The sequence below is a fragment of the Musca domestica genome, unplaced genomic scaffold (genome assembly GCF_030504385.1).
Source record: "Musca domestica strain aabys unplaced genomic scaffold, Musca_domestica.polishedcontigs.V.1.1 22, whole genome shotgun sequence".
In the NCBI taxonomy this organism is placed as follows: domain Eukaryota; kingdom Metazoa; phylum Arthropoda; class Insecta; order Diptera; family Muscidae; genus Musca; species Musca domestica.
Genome location: NW_026712262.1, coordinates 12,082,227 through 12,098,327, shown reverse-complemented (window position 1 = coordinate 12,098,327; position 16,101 = coordinate 12,082,227). Strand labels below are relative to the sequence as shown.

The 16,101-nt window shown below is 36.6% G+C and overlaps 1 protein-coding gene across 1 annotated transcript in view; it reads left to right on the top strand.

Moving 5' to 3' along the window:
* Window positions 1–5,151, top strand: part of LOC101901381 (transcription elongation factor SPT6) — a 173,731-nt gene extending 168,580 nt beyond the window's left edge. Inside the window, exon 6 of the mRNA XM_059122916.1 lies at window positions 486–5,151. Coding sequence (XP_058978899.1) covers window positions 486–5,115 — 4,630 coding nt within the window. The 3' untranslated portion in view covers window positions 5,116–5,151. The remainder of the gene's footprint in view (window positions 1–485) is intronic.
* Window positions 5,152–16,101: the final 10,950 nt, after the last annotated feature.

Here is a 16,101-nt window from a genome sequence, read left to right as displayed (position 1 = left end):
TCCTAACTATTTTGCAAACATGGCTGGCAATAAAAACACATTCTGCTTAAACAAATTCTAGAAACTTTTGATTCCACCACGAGAATGTAGTAGGTTGCTATAATAAGTGATAAACGTAATATGTAGTCAGATTGACATTGTAATCTATAAAAATATAAAATTCAATGGGTACAAATAATCGCTATTGAAATACGTTAATATATGCCAATGTTATGATGATCTGTAAATAGTTTCGGATGTATCTCCACATTCAAATTTATATAAAAAATCTCATATTATTTCCGTTTCTCGATATTTTATAATACATATGTTCATAAGGCGGCGGGAAAAAAATCACACGACCGTTTTCATATGAGTTATTTTGTATGATGAGAAAGTTAACAAACAAACACACCAAAAATATGAAACAAAGTTTTATCTACATAAGTTTGTAAGAAATGTATTTAAACTATACATTGATGAATTTAATACTATTTATTTTTTAGATCACTTCAAGAAGGACAGGACATTTTCGGTGTAGATTTTGATTATGACGATTTTTCCAAGTATGAAGAAGACGAATATGAAGACGATTCGGAAGGAGAAGAATATGATGAAGAAGCAGGAGAAGATGAGCGGGGTAGAGTGAAGAAAAAATCTACTAAAAAGTTGCCGAAGAAAACTATATTTGACTTGTATGAACCAAGCGAGTTAAAAAGAGGACACTTTACAGATCTAGATAATGAAATTCGGAAAACTGACATTCCTGAGCGTATGCAGTTAAGACAAATTCCTGTTGTTCCTGTTCCTGAAGGCTCTCCAGAACTAGATAACGAAGCAGAGTGGATATACAAGCAAGCATTTTGTTTACCCACAGTTTCGCAACATGATAATGATGATAAAAATCGGGAAACCAACAGGAAACCACCAAGTACTGTGGGTAAGATAAAGCAAGCCTTGGAATTCATAAGAAACCAACAATTGGAGGTACCATTTATATCATTTTATCGCAAGGAGTACGTCAAGCCTGAGTTGTCCACAGATGACTTGTGGAAAGTGTATTATTTTGATGAGCGTTGGTGTCAATTGTTAAATAGGAAAAATAAATTATTAATCTTATTTGAAAAGATGCGGAATTACCAAATTAATGAAATAATGAAAAAAACCGATTCAGATTTACCGGAGGACATTCGAGTTCTTAAAGATGACGACTTTGAACGTCTTCGAGATGTACAAACTATGGAAGAGTTAAAAGACGTTCATTTACATTTCCTTTTGTACTATTCCCATGAAATACCCAAAATGCAGGAAGAGGAAAGAAAAAAGGAAAGAGAACTAAAAAAACAACGAAGAGTTGGAAAAAGGCGAGAAAACAATGAAGACGCACAAGAAACTGATCATATATCCGATGAAGAGGATAATGAAGAATTAGATATGCAAGAACCAGAACATTTAAAGCAGGCTAAGGACTCGGGACCGTATTCTATGTGTCGCAGAGCTGGGATATGTGGCTTTGCCAAACATTTCGGACTGCAACCGGAACAGTTTGCTGAAAACATTCGAGATAGTTATCAGCGTCATGAAGTTGACCAAGAAGTAATCAGCCCGTCAGATCTAGCAAAACAATACTTATGTCCAAAATTTATGACCATAGATGAAGTTATCCATGCAGCTAAATTTGTTGTTGCAAGACAATTGTCAAAGGAACCTTTGCTTCGAAAAACAATTCGCGAAGTTTATTTTGAGCGGGCAAAAATTAATGTCCGGCCTACAAAGCAAGGAATGAAAGAGATAGATGAAAATCATCCGTGCTATCCTATGAAATACTTAAAAAATAAACCAATTCGAGATTTGATTGGGGAACAGTTTCTTAGACTTTTTATGGCGGAGGAAGACAATCTTTTAATTCTAAACATTGCTGATGAAATTGAAGGTAACACTTCAGGATCTTATATAGACGAAGCAAAACAACTTTATCAACGTGACGAATTTTCTAAAACTGTTCAAGAATGGAATGCACTTCGCGGTGAATGCGTTGAGTTAGCTCTTAAGAAAATGGTGATTCCTGACTTAAAAAAGGAATTGAAGCGAATCGTTCTTTCCGAGGCAAAAGATTTTGTACTCAGAACTTGCTGTAAAAAATTGTCGAACTGGTTAAAAGTTGCTCCTTTCAGACCCGATTTTACAGATGAGTATACGTTCGATGATTGGGGGTCGGCAAAGGGTATTCGCTCTCTAGGCCTTGCATATGTTCCCGATTACTCACAGGCTGCTTTTTGCGCAATTACAACACCAGAAGGTGATGTAAGTGATTATTTACGATTGCCACATATTTTAAAAAGGAAATCGTCTTATAGATCTGAAGAGAAGGAATTAAAATTATCTGATTTAAATAATTTAAAAGAGTTTATTAGAACTAAAAGGCCACATGTGATAGCGATTGGAGGAGAATCAAGAGAAGCGCAAATGATTCAATCTGATGTTCAAGAAATAATTAAGGAACTAATGGATGAGGATCAATTTCCAAATATTTCTGTAGAAATAATTGATAATGAACTAGCAAAAATATACGCGAACTCGCAAAAGGGAGCATCTGATTTTAAGGAGTATCCAACATTACTTAAGCAGGCCGTTTCACTAGCTCGCAAAATACAGGATCCTCTCTTAGAGTATTCCCAACTCTGTGGTCCCGATGAAGAAATACTCTGCTTGCGTTATCACTCATTGCAAGATCAGTTGTCAAAAGAGGAACTCCTGGAGCACCTTTATATAGAATTCATAAATCAAACTAATGAGGTAGGTGTGGACATAAATATGGCTGTACAAAATTCGTACACATTAAATATGGTACAATTCATATGTGGACTTGGTCCAAGAAAAGGGCTAGCCTTAATAAAAATTCTTAAACAGACAAATCAAAGATTGGAAAACAGAACTCAGTTAGTGACATTATGTCACCTAGGTCCCAAAGTATTTATAAACTGTTCTGGATTTATAAAAATTGATACAAGCTCGCTTGGTGATAGTACAGAAGCATATGTGGAGGTTCTTGATGGATCTCGAGTACATCCGGAAACATATGAATGGGCTCGAAAAATGGCAATTGATGCAATGGAATATGACGACGAAGAAACCAATCCCGCCGGCGCGTTAGAAGAAATTTTAGAAAGCCCCGAAAGACTAAAAGATCTTGATCTTGATGCATTTGCTGTAGAGCTCGAACGACAAGGTTTCGGAAACAAGAGCATAACACTATATGATATCAGATCTGAGTTGAATTCATTGTACAAAGACTTCAGAATTCCATATCGCTCAGCAAATTCTGAAGAACTGTTCGATATGTTAACTAAAGAAACACCTGAATCGTTTTATGTTGGAAAAATGGTGTTAGCCACGGTTGCAGGGATTTCTCATCGTAAGCCACAAGGAGAACAATTAGACCAAGCAAATCCGGTTCGAAATGATGAGACCGGTAATTGGCAATGTCCTTTTTGTTTAAAAGACGATTTTCCAGAATTATCGGAAGTTTGGAATCATTTCGATGCTGGTGCTTGTCCTGGCCAAGCTACCGGTGTCAAACTTCGTCTCGACAATGGTCTGTCGGGTTTTATACACATTAAAAATTTATCCGATAAACACGTTAAAAATCCTGAAGAAAGAGTTCAGTCCGGTCAAGCAATACATGTAAGAATTATCAAAATAGATGTCGATCGTTTTTCAGTTGATTGTTCATCAAAGAGTTCTGATCTAATGGACAAAAATCACGAATGGCGACCAAGGCGAGATCCATTTTATGATTATGAGCAAGAAGAAGTAGACAACTCTAAAGAAAAAGATCAGAAACAAGTTAGAACAAAACAACAATATGTAAAGCGGGTAATTATACATCCTTCTTTTCATAACAAATCTTATGCCGAAGTTGTAAAAATAATGGAAAATATGGATCAGGGCGAAGTAATTGTTCGACCATCGAGTAAAGGTTCAGATCACTTAACTGTAACGTGGAAAGTAACAAATGATATTTATCAGCACATAGATGTTCGCGAGGAAGGCAAAGAAAACGCCTTCAGTTTAGGCCAAAGTCTATGGATTGGAAACGAAGAGTTTGAAGATTTGGATGAAATTATAGCAAGACATGTTAATCCCATGGCAGCTTGTGCTCGAGAACTACTCACTTATAAGTACTATCGTGATACAGGAGGCGGACTTAAAGACAAGATGGAAGAGTTATTGAAAGAAGAAAAAACAAAAGACCCCAGAAAAATACACTATTTTATTTCAGCATCCACAAATTATCCTGGAAAATTTTTGCTATCATACTTACCCAAAAACAAAAGCCGACATGAATACATAACTGTAATTCCAGAAGGGTTTCGTTTTAGAGGGCAAATTTTTGATTCACTAAATGGCCTACTTAAATGGTTTAAAGATCATTATTCTGACCCTATTGTGACAAACACTCCAGTGTCCACTTCCCAGCTTAACTCTTTATCAAGAATGAGCAACGCTGGGTATGATACGCCCAGAGTAACTGATTCAAGAACTTCGCAACAAATGTCTCAAAATGTTTCCATGCATACACCACATTTTTCAAGCACACCGGGTTATCATGGTGGATATGTTAACACACCATACACTCCAAGTGGCCAAACTCCATTTATGACTCCTTATACCACTCCCCACTCATCTCAAACTCCTCGATACGGCAGCAATACACCTAGCCCAGGCTCTTCGACTTCACATTTAACCTATGGCAACCAATCACACAATGATCGAAATTCAAAAGACGCTAGGTATGGAAATCTACAACGATTTGACAACAAAAATCACAGAACACAGCGTACGAATGAGAGCTTAGAATGGCAAATAGCTTCAGATTCATGGGCGAGGCGTAAACGAGTGAATCCTGTGATACCACAGAGTAGAGCAGAATCTATCAGACCCGCGAATTTTTGTATGCCGCCACCAAGCATTGATTACTCTCACCCAACGCCTCAGTACGTAGAAGATAATCGAGTCAGGCCTCCCCTAGACTATCAAAGAAGTCCTCGGTCTATTCGAAGTACTCCGCGTACGAATACCTCACCACATTCTATGAATTTAGGCGATTCAACTCCTTTATATGATGAAAACTAACTTGTATCAAATAAAGAAATATACATTAAAAACGTGTACTACTTCTATTTATTTGTATTACAGAATATCCCACTTAATAAAGCCAAAAAAGGTTAAAACGGGGTTTGGCAAACATTGCTATAAATAGAATTATGAAAACAAGCAATAACGGACAATAAATAAATGCGCAACAACAGTTTTGCTAACCCCTCTCAGCTAGGACTAAAAAGTGTTTTATAAATGTTTATAAAACCATATGTAGCACCACAGGTCTGGAGGATAACTTTAATAAAAGCAGAAATATATTTAAAAAAATGTAATATGTGAACAAAAAGATAAAATGATTTTGAAGACTTATTGTATTATTATCGATACATCTTAAAACCATGACAGTGTGGCTAAGACCATGACTCACATAAATATTCATAAAAACAATCTAAAAATAGGAACAGCCCGAAAGGAAAGATGTATTCTATATAATGGATTATATTAAATGAATGAAAAATGCCGATATCCTCGGCTTAGCGGTATGCAATCATCAGTCGCATTTTACTTATTAAAAACATTTTGTGATTGGTTAGATTTATTTATTTGCACCAGTGCTGCCAAAAACATAACAAGAAAAATCTTCACTTTTCAAAACCAAAAACCTTCATTTGAATTTTAAAAATCGGCAATGCTGCGGTATATGCAATTTTGAAATTAGCCTTAGAGTGTAACTACTATTAAATATTGGCATCCATGGCTGAAGTTGCACATGACCTTGTAACAATCTAGTTGAGCGGACATGGTATTGAGGTCTTAGACTGCGGCTTATCCCGCCGGAATGTCTAATTTCGATATATAGCACCTTTGGCATATCAATTTAAAAAATACAAATACAATTTCCACTAAGTAACGTTAAGATGTTAACCTCGATTGTTTTTTTTTTTTCACTTCCCATATGACTTTTACAGTCATCCATGGTATTTTCTGAGCCATCAGACTTGTGTGACCCCAAAAGTGACTTACCAATGACTAACAAATATTCAACTCATCTTGCTAAACTTCAAAATATATTGTTTTTTTAAGAACTATTTAGTTTTTAAATGTATTTAGTGGATATGTTTTATTTTGCTTACATATATTATTTAGAAGTCCATACATTGGTTGTAATTTTGTGTGTAATAATATTTTGTCTTTTTCAAAATTTGTAATTCATATACACGTGGGTCTTATGTAATGTATTTGGCTTAGATCTGGGCCTTATTTCATTTATCTGTTAATTCTTCTGTTTTTTTTTTTTTTTTTTTTTTTTTTTTTAATTATCGATTTTTGGGTTTTTGTTTGTCTACCCTAACTTTTGAAAGCAATATTCATATTTAAATGCTTTAGCTCATGCTTTACGTTTTAATTAAATTTCCAAATGCTCCAATTTCATATTAAACTAACCACGAGTAAAGTACATTATTATTACATGATGATGGAGCTTCTGACATATCAGTTTTAATTATGGCAACTAGATCATGGTAGATGGTGCTTACTGATTTATTTTTGGTTGTTGTACGTTTGTCGTTTGTATTCTCGATTGATAGCAGTAGCCATAGCACAATAAAATCAAGGTAGGGCTATGATACCATACGATTTTAATTTTTTTCTTGGCTTAATATGTCAACTTTATTTGTTAATGTGTGTGTATTCTTTGTTCAGAAAATATTCAAATTCGAGTGTTTTCAAAATGCTTATTGCAACGTATGCATCTACAGTTTTTGTAGCGAATTAAAGCTTTAGATCTATATATATATATATATATATATATATATATATATATATATATATATATATATATATATATATATATATATATATATATATATATATACATATATATATATATATATATATATATATATATATATATACAGGGTGAGATGAAAAAAACTACAACCAACTTCAAACTGCTGTCATTTTTAAGCCACTCGTCCGACAGCTTTTATTCCAGTGACAGCTCATTATATAGTTTACAAGCGTACAATTTTGGTGAGAATTTTCCAGAAAAAAAGTAATTCATAATGGAATTCAAGCCACAAGTGGCTATCGTTAGAACACTCCACCATTTAAATGTGAATAAATCTTTTGTGTTTCGTACCATCGCTTGTCACTGCGGTAGAAAACAGCAACATCAGCAGAAATAGTTCGAAAAGTAAAGAAGCAACTTGATCGAAACCCGCATCGCAGTGGCCGATAAATGGCTCGTGAGCTGAACATATAGCAATATTCCGTTCGGCAAATATTAAAAAATGAGCTCGGGGTAAAGCCAATGAAATTCCAAAAAGTGCAAGAACTTACACCGCAACCGAAAGAAAATAGATGTGAAGTCGTTTTACAGCATTATCTGTCCGTAAGAAATTGTGACGACGTTGTATTTTTTAGTCGACGTTGATATTTTAACAAATTTTGTATTTGACATTTGACCATGAAAATAACAACAGCAAAACAATTTGGAAATATTGAAGTCATTCAATCATATAGGTTATACCTATATCGCTTATGAAAATACCTATCCACATTATGGGTTCACATGAAGGCCCATCATAATATATTGGGTAAGTGGATCCGGTCTTGGACCCGGATTATCGGGTCAAAAATTAGGGTTACAGGTCCGTCCCCAAAAAATGGTATCCCGGAATGAGGTTAAAAATACATACCACTGGAAAAAAAATTACAAAAAAAATGAAGAGTTTTTACTACACTGGAGTTAAGCCGGCTAATTTAATTTTAGACCTAAGAGCACACTCGATGCAATTCACAGTTCCCTAGTAGAACATAGTATACCACCACTCCTAATTGATTGGATTGATGTCATGCTCAGCAGCAGAATCATCAACTCAAGCATCGGGGAGTGTTCTGTCAGGAAATCTGTTACTAGGTGCACCCCGCAATGAGGGGTTCTATCACCACTACTCTGGCTTTTGGTGATAAACAAAATTCTAATCGAACTGGAAGAAGGTAGGACAAGGTCGTGGCTTACGCCGATGATGTTGTCTTGCTGATTGCTGGGAAATTTCCGCAGACTGTTACAGATCTTATGCAGGGAGCAGCTCTAGTTAAACTTTCGAGATGAGCACGCTGCAATGGACTTGGCGTGAATCCATCAAAAACTGAGCTGGTACTTTTCACAAGGAAGCGGAAAATACCGGTTTTTCGCTGCCTATCCTTGATGATGTTCTGCTAAGCTTTTCCTCGGAAGCTAAATACCTCGGTACCATCCTAGACCAGAAGCTGGGAAGAGGAACATCGAAGAGCGAGCGAAGAGGGCTTAATTGCAAAAACTCCATAGGAAAAAGCTGGGGTCTCAAGCCACACATAATCAAATGGTTATATGAGTCTGTCCTCCGACCAATTCTAACCTACGGGGGGATTTTCTGGTGGCATTCCCTAGGGAAAACCACCTTCAGGAAATGCGTTGATAAAGTCCAAAGAGTTGCATCGCTACTAATTACAGAAGCACACACTCCAATCCGCACTATATACCCTACTCAATTTAAAACCGTTAGGTTTACTCGTAGAGGAACAAGCTGCTAGGTGTGCCCTGCGGCTCAATGAGCAGGGTCAATGGCGGGGTCAACCATTCGGACACTCCTCTATTATCAAGTATGTGGATAGTATAGTAAATCAGGCTATAACTAGTGACTATATATCACCTAGGCACAGCTTTGAACCACTTGATATTCACATACCTAACAGAGACATTTGGACTCGTGATACTCCACCTTTTAACGGTATAGCTATTTATACTGATGGATTAAAGATGGAAAGTGGAGCGGGGGCCGGAGTCTACTGTGATACTCCACCTTTTAACGATATAGCTATTTATACTGATGGATTAAAGATGGAAAGTGGAACGGGGGCCGGAGTCTGCTGTGAAAGTCTAAATATCCGACGATACTTCAAATTAAACAACGACTCTAGTGTTTTTCAGGCAGAAATTTTTGCTGTCAGGAAGGCCATAGAGTTGCTGGCAAATAGAGTCAATGAACTGGACGGACCGGTGACTATATATGTCGATAGTCAAGCGGCCCTGAAGGCTTGAACAATCAAATCTAAGGCGGTTCTGGATTGCAGGAATGCTCTGGAAAAGACTAAATCGTTTATTCAACTCTGTTGGGTCCCTGGACATTGTAACATACCTGGAAATGAATCTGCTGACGAATACTGTCGGATTTATCTTCCCTCTCCGACACTGAGCCAGCCAAACGACTAAAGCGACTAAAGACGATGTGTTAACACGCCGTAGACACAAATCTCTTAAACTCTCCATTCTCTATACAATTTCGTACTTACTTATTTACTTCTTCACTCATAGCTATTTTATTTCTTCTCCTATCTTTAGTCTACTTTTATCTCTTCCTAATCAGGATGAACACAATGGACCAAAAGGTCTCCGAGTGAAGTGGTTGTATTTTGTATCAGCGCCTACTTGGCAACTTTGGCGAAATTCTTTTAGCACATGCTGAAAACAGTCCTTGTTAAATCTGAAGTAATTTGAAAATCTAAAAGAACACACTGAGTACATATTTTAATTAAATTAATTGAAATATATACTTGGAGCAGACAATGCAAATATGTTTGTTTGCTGTCTTAGCACTCGCCGCTGCACTACTAATACATTCCCCTCTTCATCCTCACTTGAACTTAAGATATGTAACGCCAAGCCTTTCCGTAATACCATTTTTGAATCGAAGCGACGCACAGTGGTCGATTTGAAACATTTAGGCGGCCAAAAATATGTTTGGACATTAATGGCTTTAAAATATATTGTTCTAAAAAAAATTATGTATTAATTTAACAAAGTAAATAAGAAAAACACATTTTCTATAACAAAAGCACGTTTTATTTTCATAAATTATAAATAAATAAAAATAGATTAAATTGTCTTATTCAAAGATGATTCTATGTCGACTTCTTCGTGCTCAATGCATGATTGTGTGTGGAGCTCGGCAGGTTCTAATAGTTCTATAACTTCACTGGAAAACTTCTTGTGTGAAGTTTTCTTTAACGATCTTTCACTACTTATGAGTGGATCTAAAGTAAGAAGCAATGTTTAGCTCAGAGGGGCTCCGCCGATGGGAGTGAAACGCCGAATGCGTCGAGCAGTGGACCGTAGGGGGGGAAATATAAAAAATTAAATAAGAGTTTTTCTTATTATAAGTCAACTATTTATTGCTAGTTTGGTTGGTGGGTAACAATATTACCTTTGGCAACAATATGCCTCTCTATGCACAACGATATGTGCTGCAAACGATATTGCGGGTGTTGTCTGTCCGAATGACAGCGAAATACTACTTGATGTCTAAAGGAGGCGGCATAACAAGTGACAGCTAATTACTCGTTAAAATGTCAAAGGCGCTAGCACAAGGTTGCAATAAACCGTAGCGCGTACATTTTAACGAATAATTAAGGACCAAACCAGGGGTCAATAAAAAGCAATATTTAATGCAATTCTAAATTAAACATGCCGACCCCCTTGAAACATCAAAGCATGTTTCAACACAATTAAACTTAATCTAATTTAGTTCCGATGGTAGGTACTGGATGCATAGTGCAGCGTGAGCTTTTTATTCGAACAAAATGTAGGGAATGGAAACGCAAATGAATCTGCAGTAACAGATTCGGGATCCATCTCCGCTACAACGATAATATGAAGCCGCAGATGAATCTGCAGTAACAGATTCGGACTTCAATCAAGCATATTATTACACGAAATGTAATATTTTGAAGCCGCAGATGAACCTGCAGTTACAGATTCGGACTTCAATCGAGCTACGTGTTTCCCGAAAGGATATTCGCTAGGCCGATTTCATGCGGAGGTCGTTTTACAACATTGTTTACAGATTTTAATTTCCCTTTATGATTTCCATCTGATAAATTGGTTTTTATGAATTTAATCAGGTTCCTCTTCGACATTTTGTTAAGCGATTTCAAACAAACAAATTTAGATTTTGAATTTTCGGCTCCAACCCATGTGGAGGATGTACATATTGAGGGACGAAAAACTGGGGCTTCAGCTGACAACGATTTTGACGAGCTTGCCTGAGCTTTTGGAGTCAAAACCGGAATCGAACTATTCGGTTTTAATGACTCGCGATGTAATAACGTGTGATGACGTTGACCACATTTCGAACAACTATTTTTACTAGTACAATTTACTAGTTTATGTCCCTTTATGGATCGATTGTTCGATAAAATGACAAGAACGAAATTAAAAAAAAATGTTCATTTCTAACATCTGTTCAAATTGTCGCCATGTCATGCAATTATTCAACAGGTTTCCCGCCGACTCTTTCGGTCCTACGTTCATCCATCCACCCGGCTGGCTGGCAATTATTTCATAATAGTTCTCCAAGTGATCTGCCTGCTGATGAAAACAAAACAAGATTTGCAACTTGCCAGCAGAGCAAGAGCAACAATAAAAGATTGCAATTCTTCGTTGTGATTGGTTGTTGGTTGGCGGTGTGTCGCTGGCAGATAATAGAGGAAATCGCAAAAAACAAAAACCAGACTCTATCAGTATAGGGAAAGCTATGGGTTTCGCGTCACTGTTTGCAATATTTGACGTCAAGTGTAAGTCTCCCTATGTACCCACATACAATAATTTTTAATGCAAACTGTCTGCGGGCCATTTGGGCTGTTTACAACTCATGGTGAAAAACAGTTTTTAATGATTATTGCGGCTAACTCTCCTGGGATAATGCCAACGCAAGGCGCATTTATTATTGGGAACAAATTTCAGCAGATATTGCAAAAAAAACCTCACAATTCCCCAAAGATTTGTTCAACAAATTAAAACGTAAAGCAAACATCAAAAAAGCAGCATCAGCAGCAGCAAAGTAAAGCATCATGTCCTCTTTGTCGAGAGAAATGCCATCGACTTAATTTTTGTTCAAAATTTAAGAATTTGTCCCCCGCAAATAGATTTGCATTTGTAAAGCGCCACGACCATTGCATAAATTGTTTGGCAAAGGGACATGATTTTCCAATTGAAGGGGAAGATGAACATTTGGAATGAGAATTCCTAGCAGTATTAACCGAATTTGAATTAGGCGAAGGAATCGATTTGTCGCTATAATTTTCCAAACACACAAGCGTGTTTATCCTTTCTGAAAGAAAGGTGTCTAAATCTTTCCACGAAGAAAGCCAATTTGTTTTTGATACCTTGTTCCCAAAGCAGTTGCGTTTCTTTAGGTAAACGTTGTAGGCAAAGAAACACCAGTATCGGATCCCATTGATCTGTGGGAACGTTGTAGGTCGACATTGAAAATATGCAACTGTTTATTCCCCGTCGGATCTCATTTAGACCCGATGCAGTTTCTTTGAGAAGAATTGGAAGATTATGCAACGACTTTAGTTGATGATGAACCAATAATCGAATATTGTTGTATTCATCATTTAATGCTTTCCATGCGAAAGCAAAACCACGGTTAGTTAGAGAAAACTGCGAAACGATTTCCCGAGCTTCTCTAGCAGTTTTATTAAGCAAATAGAACATGCGTTCGACATCACTCAAACGAGAGTTGTTTATGTAAATGGCGCTAAACAAATCCCGAAAGGAAGGCCAAGAAGAAAAATCTCCCTCAAAAATATCAATATCAATTGGGGGCAATGCCATATTGTGAACGATATCACAACCAGAAGAAATACTTGCGGCAATATTTTCCTGCGATTCAGGAACCAAAAGAGATTGAGCCGATTGCTCTTGATTTTTATCCGCGTTTTTAAACAAATTTTTTGTGGTACAACGATTTTTTATAATTATTCTATCGATTGTTGTCCTTGCACTTGTGTAAATGTTAATAGAAACATATTTACACTCTGTCAAATGCAAATATTCTTTAGTAACATTTTCTGAATTTTCTAAATTTCGTAACGACTTATTGACCGATTCCCATAACTTTTCTAGCTTGCTCTTCCTTTCCTCTAATATACTAATATCTAAATAGTCACCTTTTAGTGCACCGATTTGTGCACCAAATTCTGTCAGAGCGTCAGATGCTTTTATGAAAATTTGTAGAGGAGAGGAGGCCATAATTATAGCAAGAAACACCGAACCAAATTGGGAGAAAATAGAGAAATAAATAAAATAACAATTTTATTTATATTTATTTAATTAGTCAAAATGAAATTTCAAAAGTACGAAAACAACAACAAAAATTAAATACACTATAGTATTTATATTATTTTAACTTTAATAATAACATTAATTTTACACTCAATACCCACTACTATAACAAATAGAGGTGACCGACCAACGTAGTGTAGCTACTCAACCTAAACGGAAACGACAGAAAGAGGAATACACAAAAATATTCTTCCTTCGTTTGTTATGTTCGTTCACTGATCTAACAAAGCACAAACAACAAGTGGTGATCAGAGAACAACGACAAAACATGCAGTGATGTTGGTGGATGTTCAAACGGTGTTGTTGTTGTTTGCGACAAACAAAACAGAAAATGAATTTGACTGTTGTTACAACGAGAAAAAGAGAATAAATGTAACAACAACAATATGCAATATTAAAGCGGACAGACCAAACAAAAAGAATTATATTGCAATCTTTGTTTTATGCGTAAAGCACACCAAACTAAGAGCTAGCAACAACAATACCTGACGAAGGTTTTATTGGTATCAACGAAATATTGAATGTTTTGTTGTTTTAAATGAACCAAAACAAAAAGAAAATTAGCAAACGATTTTTGCGACAATTTTATTTTTGAGTTTTGTTTTGATTTTGATGCTGCCGAATACAAGCATCCAAATTAGAAGCCGACGATTGGCGGGAAACAAAACAAAAGGGAAAGAGGTGACGTTGTAAAACGACCTTTGTACCCAAACAAAACCGATTGTTTTGTTGGTGTCGCGGTAATTTAATAACGCGAGCTCACTTAAAAACAACACTGCACTATACGTACCTTGTAATGCAGGAGTAATAGACTGTACATTTATGCAGGATCCAAGTATCCATACGCAAGCGATGATCCAAATCTGGCTCGAATTGACCAATGTTTAGCTCAGAGGGGCTCCGCCGATGGGAGTGAAACGCCGAATGCGTCGAGCAGTGGACCGTAGGGGGGAAATATAAAAAATAAAATAAGAGTTTTTCTTATTATAAGTCAACTATTTATTGCTAGTTTGGTTGGTGGGTAACAATATTACGTTTGGCAACAATATGCCTCTCTATGCACAACGATATGTGGTGCAAACGATATTGCGAGTGTTGTCTGTCCGAATGACAGCGAAATACTACTTGATGTCTAAAGGAGGCGGCATAACAAGTGACAGCTAATTACTCGTTAAAATGTCAAAGGCGCTAGCACAAGGTTGCAATAAACCGTAGCGCGTACATTTTAACGAATAATTAAGGACCAAACCAGGGGTCAATAAAAAGCAATATTTAATGCAATTCTAAATTAAACATGCCGACCCCCTTGAAACATCAAAGCATGTTTCAACACAATTAAACTTAATCTAATTTAGTTCCGATGGTAGGTACTGGATGCATAGTGCAGCGTGAGCTTTTTATTCGAACAAAATGTAGGGAATGGAAACGCAAATGAATCTGCAGTAACAGATTCGGGATCCATCTCCGCTACAACGATAATATGAAGCCGCAGATGAATCTGCAGTAACAGATTCGGACTTCAATCAAGCATATTATTACACGAAATGTAATATTTTGAAGCCGCAGATGAACCTGCAGTTACAGATTCGGACTTCAATCGAGCTACGTGTTTCCCGAAACGATATTCGCTAGGCCGATTTCATGCGGAGGTCGTTTTACAACATTGTTTACAGATTTTAATTTCCCTTTATGATTTCCATCTGATAAATTGGTTTTTATGAATTTAATCAGGTTCCTCTTCGACATTTTGTTAAGCGATTTCAAACAAACAAATTTAGTTTTTGAATTTTCGACTCCAACCCATGTGGAGGATGTACATATTGAGGGACGAAAAACTGGGGCTTCAGCTGACAACAACGATTTTGACGAGCTTGCCTGAGCTTTTGGAGTCAAAACCGGAATCGAACTATTCGGTTTTAATGACTCGCGATGTAATAACGTGTGATGACGTTGACCACATTTCGAACAACTATTTTTACTAGTACAATTTACTAGTTTATGTCCCTTTATGGATCGATTGTTCGATAAAATGACAAGAACGAAATTAAAAAAAAATGTTCATTTCTAACATCTGTTCAAATTGTCGCCATGTCATGCAATTATTCAACAGGTTTCCCGCCGACTCTTTCGGTCCTACGTTCATCCATCCACCCGGCTGGCTGGCAATTATTTCATAAAAGTTCTCCAAGTGATCTGCCTGCTGATGAAAACAAAACAAGATTTGCAACTTGCCAGCAGAGCAAGAGCAACAATAAAAGATTGCAATTCTTCGTTGTGGTTGGTTGTTGGTTGGCGGTGTGTCGCTGGCAGATAATAGAGGAAATCGCAAAAAACAAAAACCAGACTCTATCAGTATAGGGAAAGCTATGGGTTTCGCGTCACTGTTTGCAATATTTGACGTCAAGTGTAAGTCTCCCTATGTACCCACATACAATAATTTTTAATGCAAACTGTCTGCGGGCCATTTGGGCTGTTTACAACTCATGGTGAAAAACAGTTTTTAATGGTTATTACGGCTAACTCTCCTGGGATAATGCCAACGCAAGGCGCATTTATTATTGGGAACAAATTTCAGCAGATATTGCAAAAAAACCTCACAAACAAAACCTCACAATTCCCCAAAGATTTGTTCAACAAATTAAAACGTAAAGCAAACATCAAAAAAGCAGCATCAGCAGCAGCAAAGTAAAGCATCATGTCCTCTTTGTCGAGAGAAATGCCATCGACTTAATTTTTGTTCAAAATTTAAGAATTTGTCCCCCGCAAATAGATTTGCATTTGTAAAGCGCCACGACCATTGCATAAATTGTTTGGCAAAGGGACATGATTTTCCAATTGAAGGGGAAGAT